At 37.8% G+C, this 24,634-nt stretch overlaps 1 protein-coding gene across 1 annotated transcript in view; it reads left to right on the top strand.

Moving 5' to 3' along the window:
• Positions 1–24,082, top strand: part of LOC127636784 (synaptojanin-1-like) — a 33,041-nt gene extending 8,959 nt beyond the window's left edge. Inside the window, 25 exon segments of the mRNA XM_052117514.1 lie at positions 1,501–1,597; positions 1,765–1,940; positions 2,287–2,368; positions 2,471–2,623; positions 5,461–5,617; positions 6,139–6,162; positions 6,915–7,106; positions 9,456–9,540; positions 9,694–9,834; positions 10,002–10,194; positions 10,271–10,429; positions 10,532–10,688; positions 10,897–11,014; positions 11,417–11,629; positions 11,742–11,820; positions 11,973–12,135; positions 12,987–13,172; positions 14,659–14,790; positions 15,016–15,054; positions 15,910–15,945; positions 17,250–17,296; positions 17,425–17,470; positions 17,473–17,610; positions 17,754–18,049; positions 20,596–24,082. Coding sequence (XP_051973474.1) covers positions 1,501–1,597; positions 1,765–1,940; positions 2,287–2,368; positions 2,471–2,623; positions 5,461–5,617; positions 6,139–6,162; positions 6,915–7,106; positions 9,456–9,540; positions 9,694–9,834; positions 10,002–10,194; positions 10,271–10,429; positions 10,532–10,688; positions 10,897–11,014; positions 11,417–11,629; positions 11,742–11,820; positions 11,973–12,135; positions 12,987–13,172; positions 14,659–14,790; positions 15,016–15,054; positions 15,910–15,945; positions 17,250–17,296; positions 17,425–17,470; positions 17,473–17,610; positions 17,754–18,049; positions 20,596–21,387 — 3,901 coding nt within the window. The 3' untranslated portion in view covers positions 21,388–24,082.
• The last annotated feature ends 552 nt before the right edge of the window (positions 24,083–24,634 follow it).

The following is a 24,634-nucleotide window of genomic DNA, read 5'->3' as shown; positions in this document are numbered from 1 at the left end:
CTAAAAATCACATAAAGGCAGTATAAAATTAATCCATACAACTCCAGTAGTTAGAAACATGTGTTCTAAAGAGATATAACATGTGTGTGAGAAACAGATCAATATTTAAGTCCTTTTTTTTTTTTTACCACAAATCTCCACTTTCGCTTTCACATTCTGAAAGTGAAAGTTAAAGTGGAGATTTGTAGTAAAAACACAATGAAATAATGATCATTTTCTCGCCCAAAGTGATTGCATTGCTTCAGAAGACATATATTAAACCACTGGAGCCATATGGATTACTTTTACTTGCCCTTTATGTGATTTTTAGGGATTGAAAGGTCTGGTCACCATTCACTTGCATTGTATGGACCTATAGAACTGAAACATTCTTAAAAAAATCTTGATTTGTGTTCAGCCGAAGAAAGAAAGTCATACACGTCTGGAATGGCATAAAAGCGAGTAAATGATCAGAGAATTCATTTTTTGGGTGACGTATACCTTTAAATACAGCAGTGATATTATTTTGGATGTTGTTAGCCAGCCCTTGCTTCTTCCGCTCTGTTCCTCACACTGAGCATGATGGACATTCTGTATTCATCATGAGTCACTGCTCAGTTCCCTGGAGTGCTGAGTCATGTCGTGATGAAAGGGGAAGTAGATGCAATCTACAGTCCCCAAGCTTTTATTTCTCCTTCCCCTTCCTTAATGATCTATTGATCCATTCGTTTGTAGTTTGTAGCTTTCTTTATTTAAAAAAAGCCCCTTAAATCTTGACAGATCAGCCACAACATTAAAACCACCTGCCAAATATTGTGCCACCAAAACAGCGCCAACACGCATCTCAGAATAGCATTCTGAGATGATATTCTTCTCACCACAATTATTCAGAGTGGTTATCTGACTTACTGTAGACTTTGTCAGTTTGAACCAGTCTGACCATTCTCTGTTGACCTTTCTCATCAACAAGGTATTTCCTTGTTGGACCTACACAATATTAGGAAGGTGGTTTTAATGTTGTGGCTGATCGGTGTATACAGTATGTAAGGGATAATGGACAGCCAGCCAGTCATTATTGCAAAATACATCCCAAAGAATGATCTGTTGGGTCTGCAATCCATGTTACTTTTTCTAGAATGCAGAATATCTTCCTCTCTTATCCAGCTCTTACCAGTTTCTTTGTTCTTCTGAGAATTTTCTTGTATTAACTCCTGAGCTTTAAACAAGTGATACGTTTTATGCTAACCACATATATAAAAATTAATACTGATGTCCTCTAAGGCCATTTTTACTATGGTCAGCTAACTTTTTGTGTCGCAAGATGGCACCTATTAGCTATTCTGACCTGCATCGGTATATAAAGAGAGACTGATACGAGAAATATGAAAATAGCACATGTATTGTATGATGCAATAGAAAATATTCAAATCTCATTTACTTTGCTTCTGTTCTTTTTGAAAATGCTTAATTAGTTTGTATAGGAGTAATAACCTGTTCACCAGTGTGATGTTCCCTGTCCAGACACTTTAGTGCTCTGAGGAGGCTGTATGGCAAACAGGTGATCATCAACCTTCTGAGTATGAAGGAGGGTGAGAACATGCTCAGCAAAGCATTCCAGGTGACTGTTATTTTGAACATTGAAAATTGTTCCAGTTGGTCAAAAAACAATGCATTACTTTAGGCATCTATCAGTAACTAGTGTATGCCTAAACTTTAGATCAGTTTGTACACATGATTGTTCTACTTCCTTTACTATGTAAAGACGGTCTTGTTCTTCACCCACAGAGTCACCTGAAAGCTTCGGAACATGCAAACGCTGTGAAAATGTTGAACTTTGACTATCATCAGATGGTTAGAGGTGGGAAGACTGAAAAGCTCAGCACTGTTCTAAAACCTCAGATCAACAAGTTTCTAGAGGAATGTAGCTTCTTCTACTACTCCGGGGAGGCTGGCATTCAGAGGTGCGGTCATATAATGCCCCAACACAACTCTACTGTTGTTGAAGTATAGCTAGTGACTTGTTACTTCCAATCCTTTTTTTGCATTTATGTATTTGTTACAGCCATTGGAAGTTTTAAAGCACAATAGTGAATTTAACTGACCATAAAAAGGATCTTTTGTACATTCCAAAGAATTCTAAAGACTTAATTGTAATCGGCCAAGCGGGATTGGTTATCGAAAAACATATCTACACAAGATTCATAAATATTTGACTGGTTATGCTGATCATTTCAAACTGCTAAAAGTAAGCTGATCCATTATATCAATCTACCACTAATTAACATTCTGTCCTTTTTTCCACCACAGGTGTCAGACAGGGACCATTCGTTCCAATTGTCTGGACTGCTTGGACAGGACAAACAGCGTCCAGGCCTTCATTGCACTAGAGGTGGGTTTCCGTTTACAAAGTCTAACTTTAAAGTAAGATATTTTTTTCTTTCACTCTTGATTTGTCTCTAATTTATTATGTATTATGTCTCTTTTTGTTCAGATGCTTCCAAAACAGTTGGAGGACATGGGTCTGACTGAGAAGCCTCAGCTGGTAGCACGCTTTCAGGAGGTCTTCCGCTCCATGTGGTCCACCAATGGAGACTCAGTCAGCAAGATCTACGCAGGCACTGGTGCTCTGGATGGCAAGGCTAAGGTATGTGACATAGTCTAGTGGGGAAAGATAAGGGCTATTAACCAAAAGTTTGTAGGTTTGAACCAACCAAGGACTATCACCATTGTGCCCTTGAACAAAACACCACTTAAAGGGCGTTCATTTCGCATTGACATCAGTTTGCAGAAAAACAATTACCAGAAGTCATTTGTTTCAATAAAAGTTAGTGACATCAAAGAGAGTTGGCGAAATGAGACCATTGGAGATGTGACAAAGTTGCACAGAGTTCATTTTTGTTTAAAGCAATGTGATGTGTTCATTCAAATGGGAATGCAGACAGTGAAGCTCATATAATCCAAGTCCTTACACAGTTACATAAAGTAAGAGCATGTACCGGCATCCAGCAGTTCATTAACTTGCCGACCTCTAGCGATTAAATTGCAGTCTGTGTGAACGCATCTTGAGTTGCTTTGGATAAAACTTTTGGGTAAATGACAAATTTTGTAAAGGTTTAGCTCAAGCATAAAGATAACAGCGGGGTGCCAGTTTAGGGATGAAGTTTAGTGTTTGTGCCATTTTCACCTTATAAGACTGTTTGTTTTGGTCTTAAACTGACGTGTTTGAAATTTTTCCTTGCTTTCCTCTGGATGTTCCTCTTCCCATGTGGTAAGTTACCAGTAGCTAGTTGTGTGGATTTGAGTTGTGATGCTGTATTTATCTTGTCCGCACCCTTTTTGTGTCTGTTCTATTTCATGAGGAGAGAGAGAGGATTACTGCAGCTGGCAGTGCTGTCAGCTTTAATTAGGCCTCTTTACTGACTGTTATAAAAGCTTGTAAACCTCTCTTAGCTTAGCCTTAAACCTCAAGCTTTATGCAACTAGCTACAAAGATGGGTAGTTGACATATAAGATTGTCAATGATATTTTTTATTGTTCAACATACGTATTTTAGGTTAAAATGTCTATATATATATATATATATATATATATATATATATATATATATATATATATATATATTTAACCTAAACATATTTAACCTAAAATATATATATATATATATATATATATATATATATATATATATATATAATAAAAACTGTTTATCCGAGGTCATGTAAATGGCCGCCATTTCTTTGTAGTTTCCACCCCCTTTAATCACATTTTAGCCTTCACTAGTTAATTTTAAATTATTCTGTGGTATGTCAAATAAATGTTTTAAGTTGTAAATATTTCACTTAGTCTTGCAGTTAATATAAGGTCATAAAAATTCCAGGTTGACAGATTGGATTTTCCAATACCGATAACTAAGGTGGAGGGAAAGGCAGATAACAGATTAATTGGTCAGTAGTTTTTCAAATCTATTTATAGAATGCTATAAAACTTTTTACTATGACAGGTGCAGACATAAAGGCTACAAGTTTTATAAAATCCCAGATCCAGTTTTTTGTTCAACAAAAATCCCAATAATAACCAGACAAAAGTGATTTGGTGCATAACGCAGGACTTTTAAATATAAAGAAGCCTGAAACACACCTGAGGCTCTTATTTTAAAATGAGACTTTGACCATTACAATGCTCTAGCCTATGTTAAGTATTAACAAAATTAAGCTTTTTATAGCCTTATATTCACCAGATGAAGGGCTTTATACACTGACAATATTAAAAACACCTTTCCAAAATTGTTTAGGTCCCCCTATGCCCCTAATAGCATTCTCTTCTTACCACAATTGTACAGAGTGGTTATCTGAGTTACTGCCGAATTTGTCAGTTCGATCCAGTCTCTGTTGATCTCTCTCATTAGCAATTTCATCCTCAGAACTGCCACTCACTGGATGTTTTTTGTTTTTGGCACTATTCTGAGTAAATTCTAGAGAATGTTGTGCATGAAAATCCCAGGAGCTCAGCAGTTACAGAAACACTCAAACCAGCCCGTCTGGCACCAACAATACAGCCATCAACATTTTTCAAAGAAAATTTCCCCATTCTGATGGTTGATGTGAGCATTAACTAAAGCTCTTGACCCATATCTGCATGATTTTATACACTGCACTGCAGCCACATGATTGGCTGATTAGATAATGGCATGGATGATTGTTGGTGCCAGATGGGCTGGTTTGAGTATTTCTGTAAATACTTCTGGGATTTTCACACACAACAGTCTCTACAATTTGCTCAGAATGGTGCCAAAAACAAAAAACATCCAGTGAGCGGCAGTCCTGTGGACAGAAATGCCTTGAGAGCGGTCAACAGAGAATGGTCAGACTGGTTTGAACTGACAAAGAGTACGGTTACTCTGATAACCTCTCTGCACAATTGTGGTGAGAAGAATATCATCTCAGAATGCTATTCTGAGATGCGGGTTGGCGCTGTTTTGGTGGCATGAGGGGTACCTACACAATAATAGGAAGGTGGTTTTAATGTTTTGGCTGATGTGTGTGTGTATATATGTGTGTGTGTATATATATATATATATATATATATATATATATATATATATATATAATAAGATGAGGTTTAATGAGGAATAATGTTTATTCACAAAACACAATGTATGTGCTGAAAAGCAACTATTGGCACCGATTAATTGGTAAACCCGATATATCAGTCTACCTCTATTGTATAATAATTATAGAAGAATTGGAAAAATATTTGTTTAAAATAGTTTTTGTTGAATTATAGCAGGTCACACTGCAGGACACTGCTGAAACCACCCAAATTTATGAGCATGAGTGTGTTATGAAATATGAACATGAATGATCTATTATAGGTTTTGCATTTATGTATCTTTTTTTTGGATGTCTGGTTTGGTTGATTCAATTACAGCCCTTCTGAACTAAATATAATTTGTTGGGTTCTCTTCACCTACAGGGTGGAAAGCTGAAAGACGGAGCTCGCTCGGTCACAAGAACCATCCAGAACAACTTCTTTGACAGCTCAAAACAGGAAGCCATTGACATCCTGAGGCTGGGCAGCACTCTGAATAGTGACCTGGCAGATAAAGCACGAGCCCTCCTCACCACCAGCAGCCTGTATGGTACGATTTACGACACCACAGTCTCATTTCAACTAAGTAAATCTTAATGTGCATTGAAATAATTAAGTGAACTGTAAAAGAAAATAAATTAAAAGTGAATAATAAAATAATTGAATTGAATTTTAATACGATTTTCTAACAGCCATTTTTACAGTGTGTTTTTTGTTGTACAAGAAAAATAGATTCTTACTATATGGTGACAGTATATTAGACTTTATATAGTCCGACAGAGGTGATTTTAATCTCCTAGCCTCTTTACCTTTTGGTTTGATTGAGTTTCTGTTCGTGGATTATGGGATAAGTCTGCACTTGTGGACTTATTCTGTTTTGTGCATCTGGATAAAAGATGACTTTCTTCATGCTATTTTCCTAATCTGCATCTCCAGGCTGTTTTGGGTGTGAGATTAGAGTGAGGATTAATGCTGTTAACTGTCTTAACGGCTGTCTGTCTAACCGTTAACTTATTTCTCTCTTCACTCTTTCCCTTTCTTTTTTTCTCTCCTTACTGCTTACAATGTTAGTCTCTGAGCCCATTTTACAGTCAGGTACAGTATACACACACCAGCCATAAATCCATTACTGTTTATGGCTTTTGTTCTATGATGTCTGATGTTTTGGAATGTTTATTTTGGCACTTCTGAGATTGTGTTTCTTTCCATTTTTATCACACTCAAATCGTAATTTGTTATTACGTTTTATACTGAATAAGTCATATCTTTTGTCCAACTTTCAGAGACAGAATTAAAGACCCCATGAAGTCATGTCTGTTAACTTTGAGGCCATGCTAGTATACTCTTAAAAGACTTGAATATATATATATTTCAGTCTGTCTCTTCCCGGAAAACAGACAAAAATATGGATCACTCATTATGCATTTATGGCATATAACAAATTTTTGTCCAATAAACTGCTCTCTCTAATGTCCCCTACCCCTAAAACCATTTGCCACCAATTAGCCACCATTATTCACACAAAGTAAAGATTTAGGGTTCATGTCTGTAATGTAACTAAATGCTTTTGGCTATATAAAAAAATGGACAAGCCGTTTAAAATGTCCTGACCAAACATCTTTTTTCAATTGAAAAAAGCCATTTTTATGGTGTCTTTAAATTCGTCTTGTGTGGCTCAAATTAGTTTGGTCAATGTCATATTCTCAATAGTTTGGTAAATTTGTGTATTTTCTCTGTGGCTTTTATTGTCATGATTAAGATATTGTTTCATTTCAATTATACACTCATAAAGCCGTTTATTGTTGGTCTTTGATAAGAATTTTCCAGTTGTGCCTCTTTGTTTTTAGCATCTCCCAGAGTCCTGCTTGGTATGTGTCAGAACCATTACAAGTACACACGTCCCAAGAAGATCAGAGTGTGTGTGGGGACATGGAACGTGAACGGGGGCAAGCAGTTCCGTAGCATTGCATTTCGTAACCACACTCTCAATGACTGGCTATTGGATGCACCTAAGAAGGCCGGGCACCCAGAATTCCAAGGTATGTGCTGATGCAGGTTGTATTAAAATAGGAAAGAGTTTTATTGGCAAAGTGGAACACACTGCACCCCGTTGTGCCCCATTGGCAATTAGCTCATCCGGATATGCAAACCTGAGAGCAGAGAGAGAGAAACCGAGAAAGGACAGACAACACACCACAAAATTACACACCCAAAACATATGGCTCCAGCCATCACACCATCCCCCTTAAAACAATCCAACGGGTTACTCAGATCAACTGGATAAAGCATGGTCATCTGAATTGAATCTTATTAAACAGGTATGCAATCTACTCTGGCACTCTGGGCACCTGGCAACAAAAGAGAGCTGCAGATTAATAACAACAAAAATAAAATAACACTTCATTTTCTTTTGGGACTGACACAAATTTTCTTTGGCCAGTCTTCCAGCCTCATGAAGTCGACATTTAAACCCACACACATACTCATTTAAAGATTCAGGAGGATCGTTTTGAGACCAGTTATCATGCAGAATGGCAAATGGGCCTCTTACTGTAAGTCCAAAAACAAATTAGTTCAGGCTAAAACCAGCACTCTCCTGAATGACTTCTCTAATGGCTAACAGTAACCAGGGCAACCCCTCTTCCCAGTCAAGTGACAACTCCACACAGTACGCTCGCAACAGAGACAATAGAGTTTGGTGGAATCATTCCAAAGACTCCTGACTTTGTGCATGATAAGCGGAAGATGTATTACGTTTAAAATGTAGCTGATGCAAGACCTTGAAAAGCCACAAAGTAAAATTAGTGCCCTGGTCAGTTTAAATAATTTTCGGAATACCGAAAACAACCGCTCATCTCTCAGCACCCTCCAATCAGGGAACCTCCATCTTACATAGCCGAGGAACAAACTGCGCACGGATGTGCCCCATTGGCAATTAGCTCATCCGGTTGTGCACACCTGAGAGCAATGAGAGATAGATTCAATTTCAATTTCAATTGAGAGAGAGAGAGAGAGAGAGAAAGGACAGACAACACACAATAAAACTACACACCCAAACCATATGGCTTCAGGCGTCACAACTTGTATGTACACATACACATGAGTAGGTGCAGAGATGTATGTGTTTGTACAGGTCTTATAAATGTAGTTTTGTGATTCTTGAACTTTGGGCACTTGCAGGTATTAGAAATGAATTATACCATAATAATTGCAAATGTGAGCCCGCAATGACGCAAATTATATGTAATCACAAGCGGTTCACTTCGGTTCGGTTCCAGGGTGCGCACCCGAGTTCGGAAAACAGCGTTCAGATTATCCAAGTGAACCGAACTTTGACGTCATTCGACCCCGGGTGCGCACCAAAAGTGCTAGTTTGAAAGCACCCTTAGGGTGTTTTCACACCTGGCTCGTTTGGAGCATTTGTTTCAGAACCTGACGCGTTTTCTCCCTCAGTTTGGATTATTTTAGCATATCTGAACACGGCAATCACACTCCGATATGCACCAAAACAGTCGGTCGCAGTCTCGGACCGATTGCAAATGAACCCTGGAGCGTATCTCTTGGGTTGAGAATGCAATCCGACCCAACAGACCAAAGTCCCAAACAATATCCCTATAAAAACAATGAACATACCTGATTTATCTTTGGAGAAGACCTACAGAGGTCAGCACCTCATTGTTATTCATCATCAAAATGCGTATATAGCCTTTTGGCGAATATATTAGATAGTTGCAGGTATAAAATAGGAGCTATTTTATCATTTATGAGGTCATTATAGTACGATCGCTTCTCTCGGATAGCGGCAGAACACAGGTTGGACGGCGTCAGCAACTTTTTGATGATGGAAAAAAAAATAACCATGATGCAAATTTTACATCGCAAATCAGTCGTGTGTCGAATAAAGTGTATTTAGCTCATTCTGTACAGTGTTTTTACATAAGTTTGACATAAACAACACTTGAAAATGTGGTATATAATATTAACTGGTATATCAATGGATGTGCTAAATCCCGGAACAGCACACAAACATTCTGACAAATAAGGGGACAGTTTGCTTACATGTGACTTTCATTGACACAGTTTGGTACGTTTTAAAGGTTGCCTTGTGAAAGCAAACCGAACCAAGAGGAAAATGCATCGTAACAATTTTAGCCCCTGTTTCGGAACAAATCAAATGATCCACAGGTCTGAAAATGCCCTTAAAGGCATAGTGACCGCAACAAGGCTGTGTTTACAATTTTACCTGAAGTTGAAGAAACTCCCATATATCAAAAATAGAATTTTTAAGATGCTTATTAATCATATGTCTGAAAGAATGTTTATTGTTGAAAATGTCTTAAATTACATTATGCTTCGTTGTCTCTTTTTGACTGATTTTAATCCTGCAGACAGTAAATCCAACCCGGTGGACATCTTTGCCATTGGCTTTGAGGAAATGGTGGAGCTGAATGCTGGCAATATCGTCAGTGCGAGGTAATAATTGATGTGACGTCAAGAGATTTCACTTGCTGGGGCATCTTTGTCTGTGTTTCTTTCCATTAGTATTTCAAGTTAAATATGTATTTGTAAAATTTTCTTGCTCTCATTTCTGTAGGAACTATCTAATTTCCTTTTTCTCATTGGCAGCACCACTAATCAGAAGCTGTGGGCTGCAGAGCTGCAGAAGAACATCTCACGAGATCAGAGATATGTGCTATTGGCTTCTGAGCAGCTGGTGGGGGTGTGTCTGTTCGTCTACATACGGCCTCAGCATGCACCTTTCATCAGGTATATTCACACACCTGAGCCCTCATTTTACCACTGAACAGTATATGCTTGTTTAAATGTGCTCAACGCTTTACAACATTCTTTTGGCAAAACCTATGGAGAAAATGAATGGGAAAAATACTTCCAGAAACAAGCCTGCTAAAAAAGTGGGATCTTTCTTACAATAGGGATGTTGCTGTGGATACTGTAAAGACTGGAATGGGTGGAGCCACTGGTAATAAAGGAGGTGTGGCCATCCGCATGCTCTTCCACACCACCAGTATCTGCTTTGTATGCTCTCACTTTGCCGCAGGCCAATCACAGGTCAAAGAAAGGAATGACGACTACAACGAGATTGCACGCAAACTCACCTTCCCCATGGTAAGCATTTATCATGTAATAAATGTCTGTTACTGTTCAGTTTGTTCAGTTTGTAACCACCTTATTTCATTAATAGGGTCGTCTGCTGTACTCCCATGATTATGTATTCTGGTGTGGAGATTTTAACTACCGGATAAATCTGCCAAATGAAGAGGTGAAAGAACTGATCAAACAGCAGAACTGGGATGCACTGATTGCTGGAGATCAGCTGGTGGAACAGAAGAATGCTGGACAGGTATATCAGAAAAACCCCAAAATATAGCTAATATATGATTATTTTAAATTCTCTGCTCCTCTGAACCATTTTTTCTTTCTTTCTTTTTTATTAATATTTCAGGTTTTCAGGAGCTTTACTGAAGGGAAGCTGGATTTTGCCCCCACCTACAAATATGACCTGTTTTCAGAGGACTACGACACCAGTGAGAAGTGCCGTACACCAGCCTGGACCGACCGTGTGCTCTGGAAGAGACGAAAGTGGAACTTTGATAAAACTGGTGAGGATTATGATGGAATGGCATCTGCATTCATTCAAATGTCAAAACAGATCTTTGAATGCCAACCAACCCCAAAATGTAGTTGTCATGCACTTTTTATATTGGCAATTATAAAGAAAAAATTTATTTATCTTTCAACATGGCTGCACTTTCTTAGACTGTTTAAGTTTCAAGTTCTTTTTTGCATGTGTGTGTGTGTGTATTACAGCTGAAGAGTTGGAGTTAAATGTAGTAGGAGCTCAAGTGAATGAGGAAGATCAGTACCCATGGAGCCCTGGAGACCTCAAGTACTATGGCCGAGCAGAACTCAAAACCTCTGATCATAGGTGAGAGATACTGTACTAAATACAGAACCCCAACCTTTAAAGTTGACTATACCTGATTTTCTTGGGAAGTGGTTTTAAACCTGATGGGTGTCCTCATTTAAATGAATGAAATTAAATTATTAATTAATTCACAGGGGAATTTTTTTTATAAAAAAAATATATATATATATATATATATATATATATATATATATATATATATATATATATACGTACTCACACATTGGCGGCCAAAAGTTGGGAATAATGTACAGATTTTGGTTTCAGAAGGAAATTGGTACTTTAATTCACCATTCAAAAAAATGCATCAATCGATAGAGATTGAGCTCTTTCGTGTATTCATTAATATATTTATGGGTGGGACCTTTATGTCCTAGTGCCCTTAACATCCATCTCTTGCAGGCCTGTGGTGGCCATCATTGATGTGGACATACTTGAGGTGGATCCAGAGGCCAGACATCAGGTGTATAAGGACGTGATCGCCATGCAGGGTCCACCTGATGGCACCATCCTCGTCTCTCTCTGCTCGTCTGGTCCCGATGACTTCTTTGATGATGCTTTGATTGACGAACTGCTGGACAAGTTTGCTAACTTTGGCGAGGTTATTCTTATCAGGTATAATTCCATTGTCTATTGTCATGTCAATACTCTTTCAAGTTTTGCGCTTCCATCATTTTGCATCAAATACAAATATTTCTCTTTTAAAACTAATTATTTTCCTAAATAGGTTTGTTGAGGAAAAAATGTGGGTGACATTTTTAGAGGGCTACTCAGCTCTGGCTGCTCTCTCCTTGAGTGCCTCCAGTGTAAGTTGCAATTAAATTCATGCTTTTAAACAGATTTCTTAGATGCTGATAAGAAAGTTTGGGTTTGAGAACTGCATACTAATTCAAGTTCAGTATCAAAATATTGACCGCTGAAATATTTAATTGATCCTTCCCTTTGTGTCTGAATGCAGGTGAATGGAAAGATCATAGACGTCCGTTTGAGAAGTCCTGGCTGGATAAAGTGTCTAGAAGAGGAAATGAGTGTGGAGAGAATCTGTGGGAGCATCCCAACATCCACCAGCTCCACTTTGCTGGCAGAGAACTCTGACATGGGAGAAGAGTATGACATGGAAGGTTTGAAACCTGTCTTGGTTACTTGGTATCAAGATGTGTAATTCTTGTTTATATCATAACTTAAAGGAATAGTTCAACCAAAAATAAAAATTCTGTCATAATTTACCAAATCTGTCCAAAAATGTCTTCTGTGGAACACAAAAGGTGATTTTCATACAATGGCAGTTGATAGTAACTTAGTGTGAATGTTAAAAAAACACCCAAAATGTCATAAAAGTAGTCCATGCGATTTGTGCGTCACATTCCAAGTCATCTCAAGACATACAATAGGTTTTGGTGAGAAACAAGCTAAATTTTGACTTATTTTACAGTTAACACTTTACAATAAGGTTCCATTCGTTAACATGAACTAACAATGACAATACTTATTAAGCATTTATTAATCTTAGTTAAGGTTACTTTCAACATATAGTAATACATTTTAAAAATCAAGTGTATTAATTAACATTAGTTAAGGCACTGTGAACTAACAATGAACAATATTGTTAATTGTTAAGTATACCTAATGCATTAACAAATGGAACCTTATTGTAAAGTGTTACTGTTAAATCTTGACTTCTGCCTTGGCTTTCCTTTGCACATTCATTAGTGCATGAAACTTATGAGATATAATGACTGGAAGTTCATTTGAAGTGAACCATTTCTTTAAATGCCTCTAATTTCAGTTATTAATGTGCTTTATCAGCTCTGCCACTTGAAACCTCATGAACGTCTCTTTATTCTTTTACTTATCTCCTAATACATTAGCAATGTGATCTTTACATGAGCCTATGGGACTTTCACAATATGGAGTTACACTTGAAGACGATTTTGCTGTTAGTACACAGTGTGTTTTATTTCCTTGTTGACAGGTGATGTGGACGAGGAGGTTGAGGATATCTTACCCCAGCACTTGCAACCAGGAGCGGGCATGGATCTTGGTGCATCACCCGCCACTTCCCCTCGCAGCAGCCCCTGCCCCTCTCCTACCCATGGAGAGCCTGCACCCCCCATCCGGCCCAACAGAGCCACTTCACGCACTGCTGGACCACCACAGGGTAGTGCTTGTACTTTACTTGTTATGAGCAAACCCTCATTTAAAAACATGTATATACAATTTCTCATCTATAACACAACAAGGGATTTGTGTTATTTTTTTGCTTTGTTGAAGACCCCATGAAAATGTATTTTAGTCCTTAAATGTCACCTATATGCTAGCATACTCCTAAAAGTGGGTAAAAATACCTTATAGCCGATATACATTATCCATTTCAAATTAACAGTGACTAAGTTTACATGGACACCAGATAGCCATTTATTGTTAGAAAGCTGCCTAAGGCTCAAAATCAGCAAATGCGTTTACATGGACTGTGTTACTGGCTTTCTCTTTACTTCTGTATTCATGCGGCTCAGTCATTAAGCAACTTTCTCCACTGAAATAACAAACATGGCATCCAAGGAAACATTTTATTCTCTGTAGCTTCGCTTTAATTCCAGGTATTCCAGAGTTGTTGTTGTGTTTATTTCCTTATCTTTCTATTGCGACCTGCTTCGAAATTGAGCTTCAATAGTGAGGTTTCCCTCTTACGTAAAACACTGGGATTCCCCCAGTGTACAAGCACATATACGCTAATTTGAGGGACATTTTACATTGCCGTTTAAAAATTGGCCTAGTATTTAGTGTATGTGCTTTCCTCACTGTACTCACAGAAATATTTAATTATTTCCACTGTGTTGACTTGTTGTTGGGCTCCATCTTTGATATTTGTTATTCTGTCTGTTCACTCACATGCGCACTCCTCGAAAACCTGTAAGAACGCCACTTATGTGTTTACAGCGTCAAAATGCCATTTACTGCAAAAAACCTTAAATAAAACCGTTTTCTCAAGTGCATGTAAACATGGTCAGTCTTTCTCATCTAAAAAAAATAAATAAACAGAAAATATAAATGACTCATCTTGCACATGTGAATGTATCAAAAATGTTGTCCAATATATCTATATATATTATCTCTATAGAGTGGCTATGTCCACCTAATACCTGCATCTGACTAGCAAGTGACATAAACGAAATGTTAGCTGTTGGATTTAGAACAAACTTCCTGTTTCAGTATGAAATACGTCAACAAAGGGAAGAAAACCATGCTTGTCAAGCTATTTCATGGGGTCTATAAAAAAAGAAAAGGTTATAACAGCAAAGAAAACAATACTGATTAATTTATTTTCCTATACACCTTACTAGGTTTAAAAGGAAGTGTATACAGTTTGTGTTTTTATTTATTTTAGACAATTTCATTTCATTAATTTAGTATTTCAATTTTGTATTCACACTGCAAAAAGGAGGATTAAGTCCAGCGACCAGTAGAAGGGAACTGGCAGGTAAAGAGAACAGCTTGCAGAGGTGTTGCTGATGTGTTTCTAATGTGTTACTTCAGTAGTTACTGAGCCCTTAGAGTTTGTTTGTGTTCTTAAACATCAGTTTGGTTTGCCCCGCTGTCCTCTAGTCTGACACATGTGATAATGAGATGTTTTTTTTACTCTTCAGGTTCTCCTGTTGATAGTCAGCCAGCCGGAGCTCTCTCATTTCAGGGTCTAGAGCCAAAACGCCCCCCTCCACCACGCCCTAATGCACCACCAGCTCGACCTGCACCTCCACAGCGCCCACCACCACCCTCAGGTACAGCTGTAAAGTGTTTGTAAATGCTTACATGAGGGTTACCTAATGATCTGAACCTAAAAACCCTACAGTTTTTCAGGATTAAAACACACAACCAAATAAGCACTTATCAAATCAACATTATTTTTCCATAAGCAGATATACCCCATATTCTGTTTTCCACTTGTCTTTTTATTTAATAATAATGCATTTTATTCATTTCATAATTCCCTGCTATTTCTAAAGGAGGGAGAAGTCCTACTCCTGTTAGGAAAGATTCAGCAGGTAATAATGTAAATTCATCTGCAGCTCAACATTTAATGAAAATGAGATTCATCTTATATAAGCTCAGTGGGCATGAATGGCATCTAATGCACAATGTTGCCGTTTTGTATTGTGTTTGGTACATTTTATTCATGCTTTATGCTAGCATGTCATTTTGGCCTTTTAAATGAGTAAAAATTGAATTCTAGTGTTAAATGTATAGTGCAAGTGCTGCTGTTGTGGTTGTATTTTGCTGTGTGGGTTTCTACATATTGGAGCTTTCTAGAGCATTTTTGCCATTGTTTTGAGGGTATTGATTTTGATCTTGATGTCATATGTTTTGGAAACTATTCAATTTCCTTTCAAAAGACTTTGCTGAGCCTCTCAATCTAGACTTTGATCTGACTGATTATGAAGGTAATTTCTAAAAAGATTTGCTGTGTTTGCTCTCTTGTGTCAATTGAGACCTTTTGTGCTTGCTAACCTAATTCAACTAACTTGATATTTTAAGCTGAAGTGTGTAGTTTATGGATGTTAAACTTCTTAATATGCAAAGCCAACAAGAAGTAAGCTATTTGTTGGTTAATTTACCCCTAAAATTTGTCAACTTCAGCACATCAAGTCTCAATTGTTCCACTTATTTGGATTTAGCTTTCGTGTGTGGAGTGGTGGGTTGACAGGTGAATTAGCTTTTGTAATTGAATAGAGAAGGATAGAGATGGTCTCTCCTGCAGGTAAGGACTATATAGACAAACCTTCTAATGACTTGTCTTCTGTGAATAGATCAGATGCATTATCTCCCTAGATGAAGACTGTAATGTGTGCAGTAAAACAGTAAATCATTTTGAATAATTTGTTTCCTCATGCTGACAAAAGGACAAAAAAGCCCAGCATTAGCACGGGCAGATCCTGGTGAGTTCCTACAAACTCTGCCTTTCCATCAACCATCCGAAATAACGTTAAACACCTTTAACGGACATCCGATTTCATTTAGGAACATATCTAGTCCCCCTCCACTGCTCTACAAAGGCAAAGAAAAATGTAACTACCCCAACACTGAAGTTGATAAAAAAAGAAGTGAGGATTTTGTAGTTAATATCATTTTGTAGCCTTGGGATCAATGCCTTTTTCACACATGGATAATCAAAAGATTTTCCTGAAGATCTGCATTTTTTCAGATATAAATAGGGCTGTTCGTTGCACAATAGTTTTTAATCGCACACTGGATGCATCTAGCAGATGACATGGTGCATTCTATAATTCAAAACAATTATTTTCTACGAAGGTTCAGTATGCACACCGCAGCTGCTACTGCTCACCGTCTCCGGAGGCTACTTGAAATTCCGCAGCACCACAGAGCTCAACTCGCAACATTTTCCATTAAACTCAACCCAAATCATTATCAAAGGACAAAGCTTATTTACTCTAGCCAACACTAGATGATATATTGTGTATAAGTATCTTTCATAGAGCCTACACAATGTATTTTCAGCTACAAGAATGTCTTTTTGTGGTTTCACAGCTTGAATGAAAGACCTATTCAATGTTACATACAGAGAAATCGCTCAATAAACGTCACGATTTTTAATTGATCAGTTTGCACAGTTACACCAGTTTCATACACTAACTTGCCAACTCATCAGTCACATTGTTCATTTTCGAAAAAGTACAAAACCTAACTTTGGACTGCCATCTGATATGCCGTATCAATACATCCTGTGTGTGAGATACCTGTGATTTTTCTACCCACGAACATCTTCAGTTAATGTTATGTCACCCTCTTGTGGTCTCCCAATGCGATTATGTCAGACTGTTAAACAGATGCCAACTGAGTGAATTGAAAAGAATGCAAATTAGGCTTCTAATTTAAATGTGGGCTAATGTTAATATATCAATGTCTCAAAAATATATTGATAAAATAATGTGCAGATAAAAAATCGATATATCAATATATTACTGTACGAAATCCCTACAGTTTTGCCACTTCATTTTCGCTGAATCAGAGTATAGGTAAGACAAACCCGTCTGTCATAGAACAGCTCTTTTTTTTACTAGACCCGATTTCAGAAAATAAGCTTATCAGAAAATAATCTTGATTAACTTAACAAGTATTTTTCCACTCTGAGATTTTACCAGCCTGAAGTTGTCTGAAGTCAGGTGATGTTTAGTTGATATAACTCCCACTGAATGTCTGATTGATATTGGCTATTTTTAAGGTCGAGGTCAGGCCAGTGGATCAGCCCCTGGAGGTGCACCAAGGCCGGTGGGTGGACTAAATAAGATGAATAATATAAAGAAAAAAAGTCTATTTGTCTATATTTTATTCTCATGTTGCATGAACGTTCGTTTTTATTTTGAAAAATTTAAAGTAAGTTGTTTGTTTTGCTTAAGATCCCACCCAGAGCAGGAGTCATCAGTGTCCCTTCTCAAGCCAGACCTTCCCTCCTGCTCATATTGGGACCCCCAGACCCATAGCAGAGGTGCATCCTGGGGCCCCTCGACCCTCACCTGATAATCACCCTGGAGCACCACGACCCATTTCTGAACCCCCAAGCAAACCGTCCGAGCTGCCACTGGGTTCGTTACACGCCACAAACCTCACAATTCCACATCGGAATTTCCAGAATGGCTAACATGGCTTACAGCACCTTTATAGATATTTTATACATCACTTTTAACAATGTGTTTAAACATGTAATTGCCATGTGTTTGTCCAACAGGTCCACCACCTACACTGCCAGGTCCCATGAGACCTCAGATGACATCACCCATGCAGCCCCTGAGTGTGTCTATAATGCAGCCTCCGGTCCGAATGCAACAGCCCTCACCCATTCAAGCCCAGCTCCCTGCACCAATGCAGCCCACATTTCCTGCCGCGGCCCCCCAGGCACACTTGGCTGGATCTTCTGCCGCCTCTCAGCCCGGACTGGCCTCTCCCAAGCCTCCACCTCGAAGCCGGTCCTCCCACACACTGCCACCTGAGTCTCCACCTACTACTGCTGCTCCTTCATCTCAGGTGAATCCTCTTTTATCCTAATGGATCACAAGCCCTCAGTTTTTATCTGACTTTTGAAAAGTGTAAAGAAGAAAAGGTTTATTCAGATCCCAAAGTTCACGATCAATCAGAGTGCTATCAGTCATAAGTTTGGACTCCTACTCATTCTTTATTATTACTATTTTGAGACATTTTGAATAACATTAAAGTCATCAAAACTATTAAATAACACAAGTAGTATAGGAATTATGCATTAAAATATTTAAGCACAAGAATTTGATTGTGACTACTGTAATGTAGTTATGGGCAGGCAGGCATCCATTATGTCCAATTGAAAATAAGTCTCTACCTCCATTTAATTTCCTCGATCAATAAAGTCTATAATAATAATGTTATCTAGCCAATTCATTTCCAGGCTTACTTAGGGGCCTCTTCTTTTTCTCTACTCATAAGATCTAGTTGATCAGGTGGCTCTCATAGTCATGTTTCCCACTTTTCTTGATGCATGTGTCTCTCTCTTTCACTAGCAGGAGCAATCCTCAGGTTGACAGGTACTGGATTAAGTCATTTTTAGTCTCCACGTTGTCTTCATCGCACCATAGCCTGTAGTCACCATGTATGGGATGCTCATACATTACAGGAACCTCCATATTATAATTGTTTTTCCCCCATTGTAATATTTTGTTTGACTTGAAATATAACTTGAACCCCTTGACATAAATGTATGTCACTACTTAGAAAAAAAAAAACTAATTATTTTAGGCTTTTGTGGGTAATTAAGTTGAACTGACAGGGGGTTCAAGGAAAGTGTCATCCGTATATGTTTGGGTATTGTTTGTTTTTGTTTTTAATCAGTGGTATCTGTTATATGTGTTTTTGATGTTTCATAGAGCTTCTTGTATGAAGAATAGTAATTATTAGGGCTGGGAAATGTAATGCAGTCATTTCTCCGATTAATAGTTGACTGTTTAAGGTGTAAAAAAAACAAAAAATGCAATTAATGCAGTTTTTTGCCCTTCCCCACTTCCTGAGGCTAAAATACGCATATATAAATTTTCCATATATATTATTATGAGGGCTTGTTTAAGGACCCGTAAATTTACACCTGCGTCAGACATGCTTGTGTAGCGTCTCGGGTGTTGCGTCATAAACATACAATTTTTAGGTCACTGTGTCAAGTTAAATATAGTTTACTACTTAGAACACATATTGAGATCTCTTAGTTCGGATTTGCGCTCCATCAAGTGTTTTGAACGCAAGAATGTAACACATGTTTGTGTTGTTCTGTTGCTCAAGGGTGTTTTTCTTCACTTTATAAACTGCGCATTGCCACGCAGCTAAAGTTTCACTTACTGCCCTCTGGAGTAAACAGGTGGTACTACAAGCTTGCATTTATCAGGAATCTTCCATAACATTGCGATTAATTGCGTTCATTTTTTAACGTGTTCTTTTTAGTCAAAATTTAGTCAAAAACTTTATATCTGCTTTTACTTTTGGCAGTTTTAAAAACAAATGAGCCATTTTTTGCTTGCTTGTGTGAATAATTAAATGTTATATCTTAGATGTCCAAAACAAAATATGTGGTCCAGCAGGAAAAGCATGCTAAACAAATCATCGGAAATATATGTTATCGACTATAAAATGTTATTTATCATCTAATGACCTAGATTGAGCTTTTAGCTTCCAGCATTTTGTGATGGAAGGCGATTGAAGAAATATCATTTTCCTCTATTTTCCTCTTGGAGTATACAGAACCAGAATTACGTGCTTACAAGTTTTTATTTTTATTCTATTCATCATACGATTGTAAACATAAACAATATTATTTATGAATAATTGGAGTCTTATGTTGGGGGGTTGTTCTGAAAACAATTGACCAATTTTTGGCAATTAGTCAACAGGATGTGTAAATTGAGCTTTTTAATTTGAGTGTGAAAAATTGCAGGCAGCAGCCCTTAAATTCTCCAGAGTTGAAGAGGTTAATTAGTAAAAAAAATTATAATAATTAATCAGTTCACAGCCCTAGTAATTATATCACCATGTAGTTTACACCTAGCTTAATTTTGGCACTTATATATTGTAGACTTGCAGACTAAACATGTTTGTGTTTTGATGCTTTTATAATGCCTTTTTTCATGGTTTATAATGGACAGTTTAATAAACATCAGGAATCAGATCTTTTAGATTTTGATTTGTATACAAAAGTTCTGTCATTTTGTCATTTATGTTCTTAACCAACAAGTCATTGTGATTTTTATCAATTCTTGTACCAAACACATTGTTTATAATTGAAGTCAACATGAAACAACATTCACAAACCAAGTTACTTCTGTAATTGTACGTATATCTGCATAACAGGATATTCAACAAAAAACATATTGGATGAGACTTGATTGAATGGATTGAATCATAAAAAGTGGTCCCTATATGGTTGGAGGGTAGGGGTTGAAAATGATTCACTGATGAATCATTCAAAATGAGACCCTAAGTAAATAGGGTCAGTTCTGATTTCATGTTGACTTTCAATCTCCATTATATTGTAGCTCATGTGTGTTTTATTTCCCCAGGTCAAGGTCATGAATGGAGTCCAAAGAGAAGCACAATGGAATCTAGACCCCTTTGACATGCTTAACACCCAGTCCATACTCCAGGACACATCATTCTCCATGTCCCTTCCACACTCCTCCAATTCCTTCACCCCATCTCCCTACGCTTCCTCTTCTACGTTGCCCAGCTCCCTCTCTCTCTTCTCCTGCTTGCAAAGTCCTCCTTTAGCTGCAGACACCAGCAGTGCTTCATGTTTTCTGCCTCCACCCGTTCCCTCCCGCAGCAAGTCCCAGGAGACCCTCCGCATGTCCCCCAATCCATTCTTTGCTGAAGCCCAACCCAGACCCAACAGCACCAATCCCTTCACCAGTGGCTTGCGGTCCTCACAGCACCGATCGCTCACACCCGATTTCTGTACCCAACTGACCGAGCCTGGCCTGAACAGGGCGATGTCTGCTGTGGTTCAGAGTTCAACTCTTCCTCCTTCTTTCTGTAGACAGCAACCCTTGATTCACGCTGTAGCACCGGCCCCAGCCAATCGGACCCAGAAGTGGGTCAAGTTTGACGATGATTCAGACTTTCTCCGGTTAGGAAAGGTTCAATCAGGGCCTCCGCTTATACCGGCAGCCTCATCTCTTTCCATCCCTCAACCCCAGAGCAGCTTCTCCAACTCTGGCTTGGGCATGGACAGCAACTGGGCGTCTCTTTCCACCTCCTCTTTTCCAACAATCCCCCCTCCGATCTCATCAAGGACTAATACCAGCATTAAAAATGCCCAAAACCCTTCCATAAATGAATTCACAGAGAGATGATACAGGGTTGATTAATGAGCTGAGAGAGTATGTAAACATATGGAGAAAATATTATTGTGTATCTATAATATGTGTATGGTTTGTATAAAAGTGAAAGATATCTGAAGTGTTGACCTGTTTGACTGAAATGAATTTACCAGGCCCTCTCTTTGCCCAAAGCAGAAAGCAAACTAGGGGGACATCAACACAGATCTTAGTGAATTAGTATGTTTTAAGATTTTAGGATACTGTCTGGGCACCTGTTGATATCTGCATATTAACCTGCATATACACACATATGTGTGTACAATTTTACAGTTTAATGGCCAGATTTCATATATTAAGATTTATTATCACAAGCTTCATAATTGGGCAATAAAAACTTCACATCTCACTTGCAACAAATCCTAACCGTAATACAAATGAGAAAAACCTAGGCTTTTATATATATATCAAACGCACAGATTTAAAGGAATATTCTGGGTTCAACACAAGTGGAGCTCAATCGACAGCATTTGTGGCATAATATTAATTACCAGAAATATATTTTCAAATCGTCCGTTGTTTATTTAAAAAAGAAAAACAGTGAGGTGCTTACAATGGAAGTGTATGTGGCCAATCCATAAACATTCAAATACACAAAAGGTATAGCCACAAGATGTAAACATTATATGTGTTAACATGATTTTATTGTAATAAATTGCTTCCTAATCTTACCAGTGTAAAGTTATATCCAATTTGACAACTTTGTTGCAATGATGACGCATCACAAGTAAAGCTTATGAGCATTTTAGAAAGTAAAATCATGTTAACACATGTAATGTTTACATCTTGTGGCTATACTTTTGAAACTGTGTCTATTTTAATGTTTTTGTGCTGGCCCCATTCAATTACATTGAAAGTGTACAGCAATTTTGTACCGTCTTTTAATAAAGGAGGCGAGAATATTTTCTTTGGTAATCAACATTATACTACAAATGCTGTCGATTGAGCTTAACTTATATTGAACCCGGAACATTCCTTTAAAATGCCTGGCTGTCCGACCTGTTCTATGCCATCATGGCAACAGTTAAAGTGGGCTTGACCGTGAGCTGAGGTCAGATATTTTTGTCATTAATCTTATTATGAATGTATCTTTCACCTGTTTCTATTGCCTATGTTTAGATAGTTGTTAAAACACTCTGTGTGCACAGTACATAGATGTATGTTGCTGTGCTTTACTGGAAAGTTCAATTGTGGGTCTGGTTTATCTGGGTGTTCACAACCCCACCCCAACTGTGCTTGTGCTTGGCTGTCTACGTTGTAAAAATATATCTTCTATACACATTCATGGTGATTCTATATGTCTTCCTAGTGGGACAAATGTAAACTGGTTATGAATTGTGTTTATATTTGCAGCATATACATGCCATATCTAAAGTGCTCAGAAGAGCTCTGTCCTTTAGGCTTTTATTCACAGGATGAAGCCAAAGTGTGAGATATTGGGGTTGTGGACAGTGGAGAGCATATCTGTTTCATAGGCATGAGGGCATTAGCCGCCCCTCTTATTTATCAACCCTGATATACATATGTGCTTTCAGTTCATCTGATCCAAAGCTCACAACAGACCTGCTGTATTTAACTAATGTGTTGTGTGTGTCTTATTTGGTGGGTTCCTCCATTAGGGATCCTGGCTTTCTTTTGTGCAATGGACGTGTACTTATTCGCTCAATGAAATCATACTTTTTCATTTCAATGGACAGGTTCTTGATAAATCTATTTATTGTTATGTGGATGAATACTGTGCTGTGTTTTGGAGTGCACTGTCGGTTTACGTGTACTAGCTGTTTGTGTGAGTGTGCTTGCGAGTTTGCGTTGTCATGTGGAAGAATTCAAACATGTTTGTTACAAGTCAGCTGACCCCGGAGTCATTAAAACATTCAGTCGCCATGCTGTTTTAAAAGTAACATTCTGTACGTCCTTTAAAGGTTTCAGCCTCATAATTCTTTCGGTCATAGCCATGTTGATTGTTTAGCATACCAGACTGTAATGGTGCATTATGGTTGAACGATCAGCCCTCAGCACTGTTTTTGTGTAACGAGTCATTTTTCTTATGTTCGTCTCGCAGTTTTATGTGCAGGTTGTATCATTGTGCCGCAAGGGCATAATGAAGTCATTTAATCAGGGTAAAAGTGTGAGTGTTTCAGTGGCAACAGTATTTTACTTGTTTACATTTAGGTAAAACTTTAACATCAAACGTTGAGTTTTCAAAAGTATTACAGATTTACTGTATCTTTGATCATCACAGCACTAAAAAGGTTGAGAACATAGGTCCTCTATTTGGGGTTTTGTTGTGGATGGGTCAGAAGATATTGTGAATTAATGCAATGAGTTAACCATTCCAAATTGAATTCCAAAGCACTAACTGTGAACATCACTTGAATTCAGACAGGTATCCAGCCATGGATGGTATAAATGTGTTCAGGTGTTCTGTATGTAATGAAAGCATCTCATCCTATAATCTGGTTTTATAGAAATGAACTCCTTTTGTTAAGCTAACGTTCCTTTGTAGCTTTAGCCCAGTAGTGAACAAAAGTCTGTGGTATTAACCATATTATATGTATGTATACACAAACCACAAAACTGCAATTCAGTCATTTAAGTGCATATCAAAGGTGCACATTTATGTATGGAGCAATTGATGTTGTATGTATGCAATAATAAATGTAATTCAATATGGAAAATGTGTCATATTGTAATGGTTTTAATGGCTGCTTCAAAACTAATTTAAAGCTGATGTAATTTCTGTGCCACCAAATGGAATTTTAAAAGTAAACGTAGTTTCAAAACTGCTTTCTGATGACCACCCCCATCTGTCATTGGTCAACCAAAGAGATGGGTCCCGATGAGTCCCGCCCCCAACTCACACCATTGGTCGAGAAATGTTGTTGGGGCAGGTCTCTCAAAACAAAGAGTAATATTCATTGCACAACATTGCATTTTTAAAAATGTGTATCACTCTGCAGTACTATGAAAGTGAATTGCAAAAACTCTCAAAGGAAATTAACCCTAAAACTGGGTTTGTTTCATGGGAGAAACACACATTTGAGAGGCTGGGGGAAGGATATTGAGTGAGGGGATCCAATTAGATTCAAGTATTTAAAATGTTTAGGTCATTTATCTATAAAAAAAAAAAAACATGGGCATCCACACACAATCTTTAAATGTAACATGGCAGCATTTTTAGAAGGTATTTGACCTTGAGGCAGCTGTCAAATTTAAAATAAAA

Source organism: Xyrauchen texanus, chromosome 44, assembly GCF_025860055.1.
Source record: "Xyrauchen texanus isolate HMW12.3.18 chromosome 44, RBS_HiC_50CHRs, whole genome shotgun sequence".
NCBI classification, from domain to species: domain Eukaryota; kingdom Metazoa; phylum Chordata; class Actinopteri; order Cypriniformes; family Catostomidae; genus Xyrauchen; species Xyrauchen texanus.
Note: the sequence above shows the minus strand (reverse complement) of the source record. Positions and strands in the feature narration are given on the sequence as shown.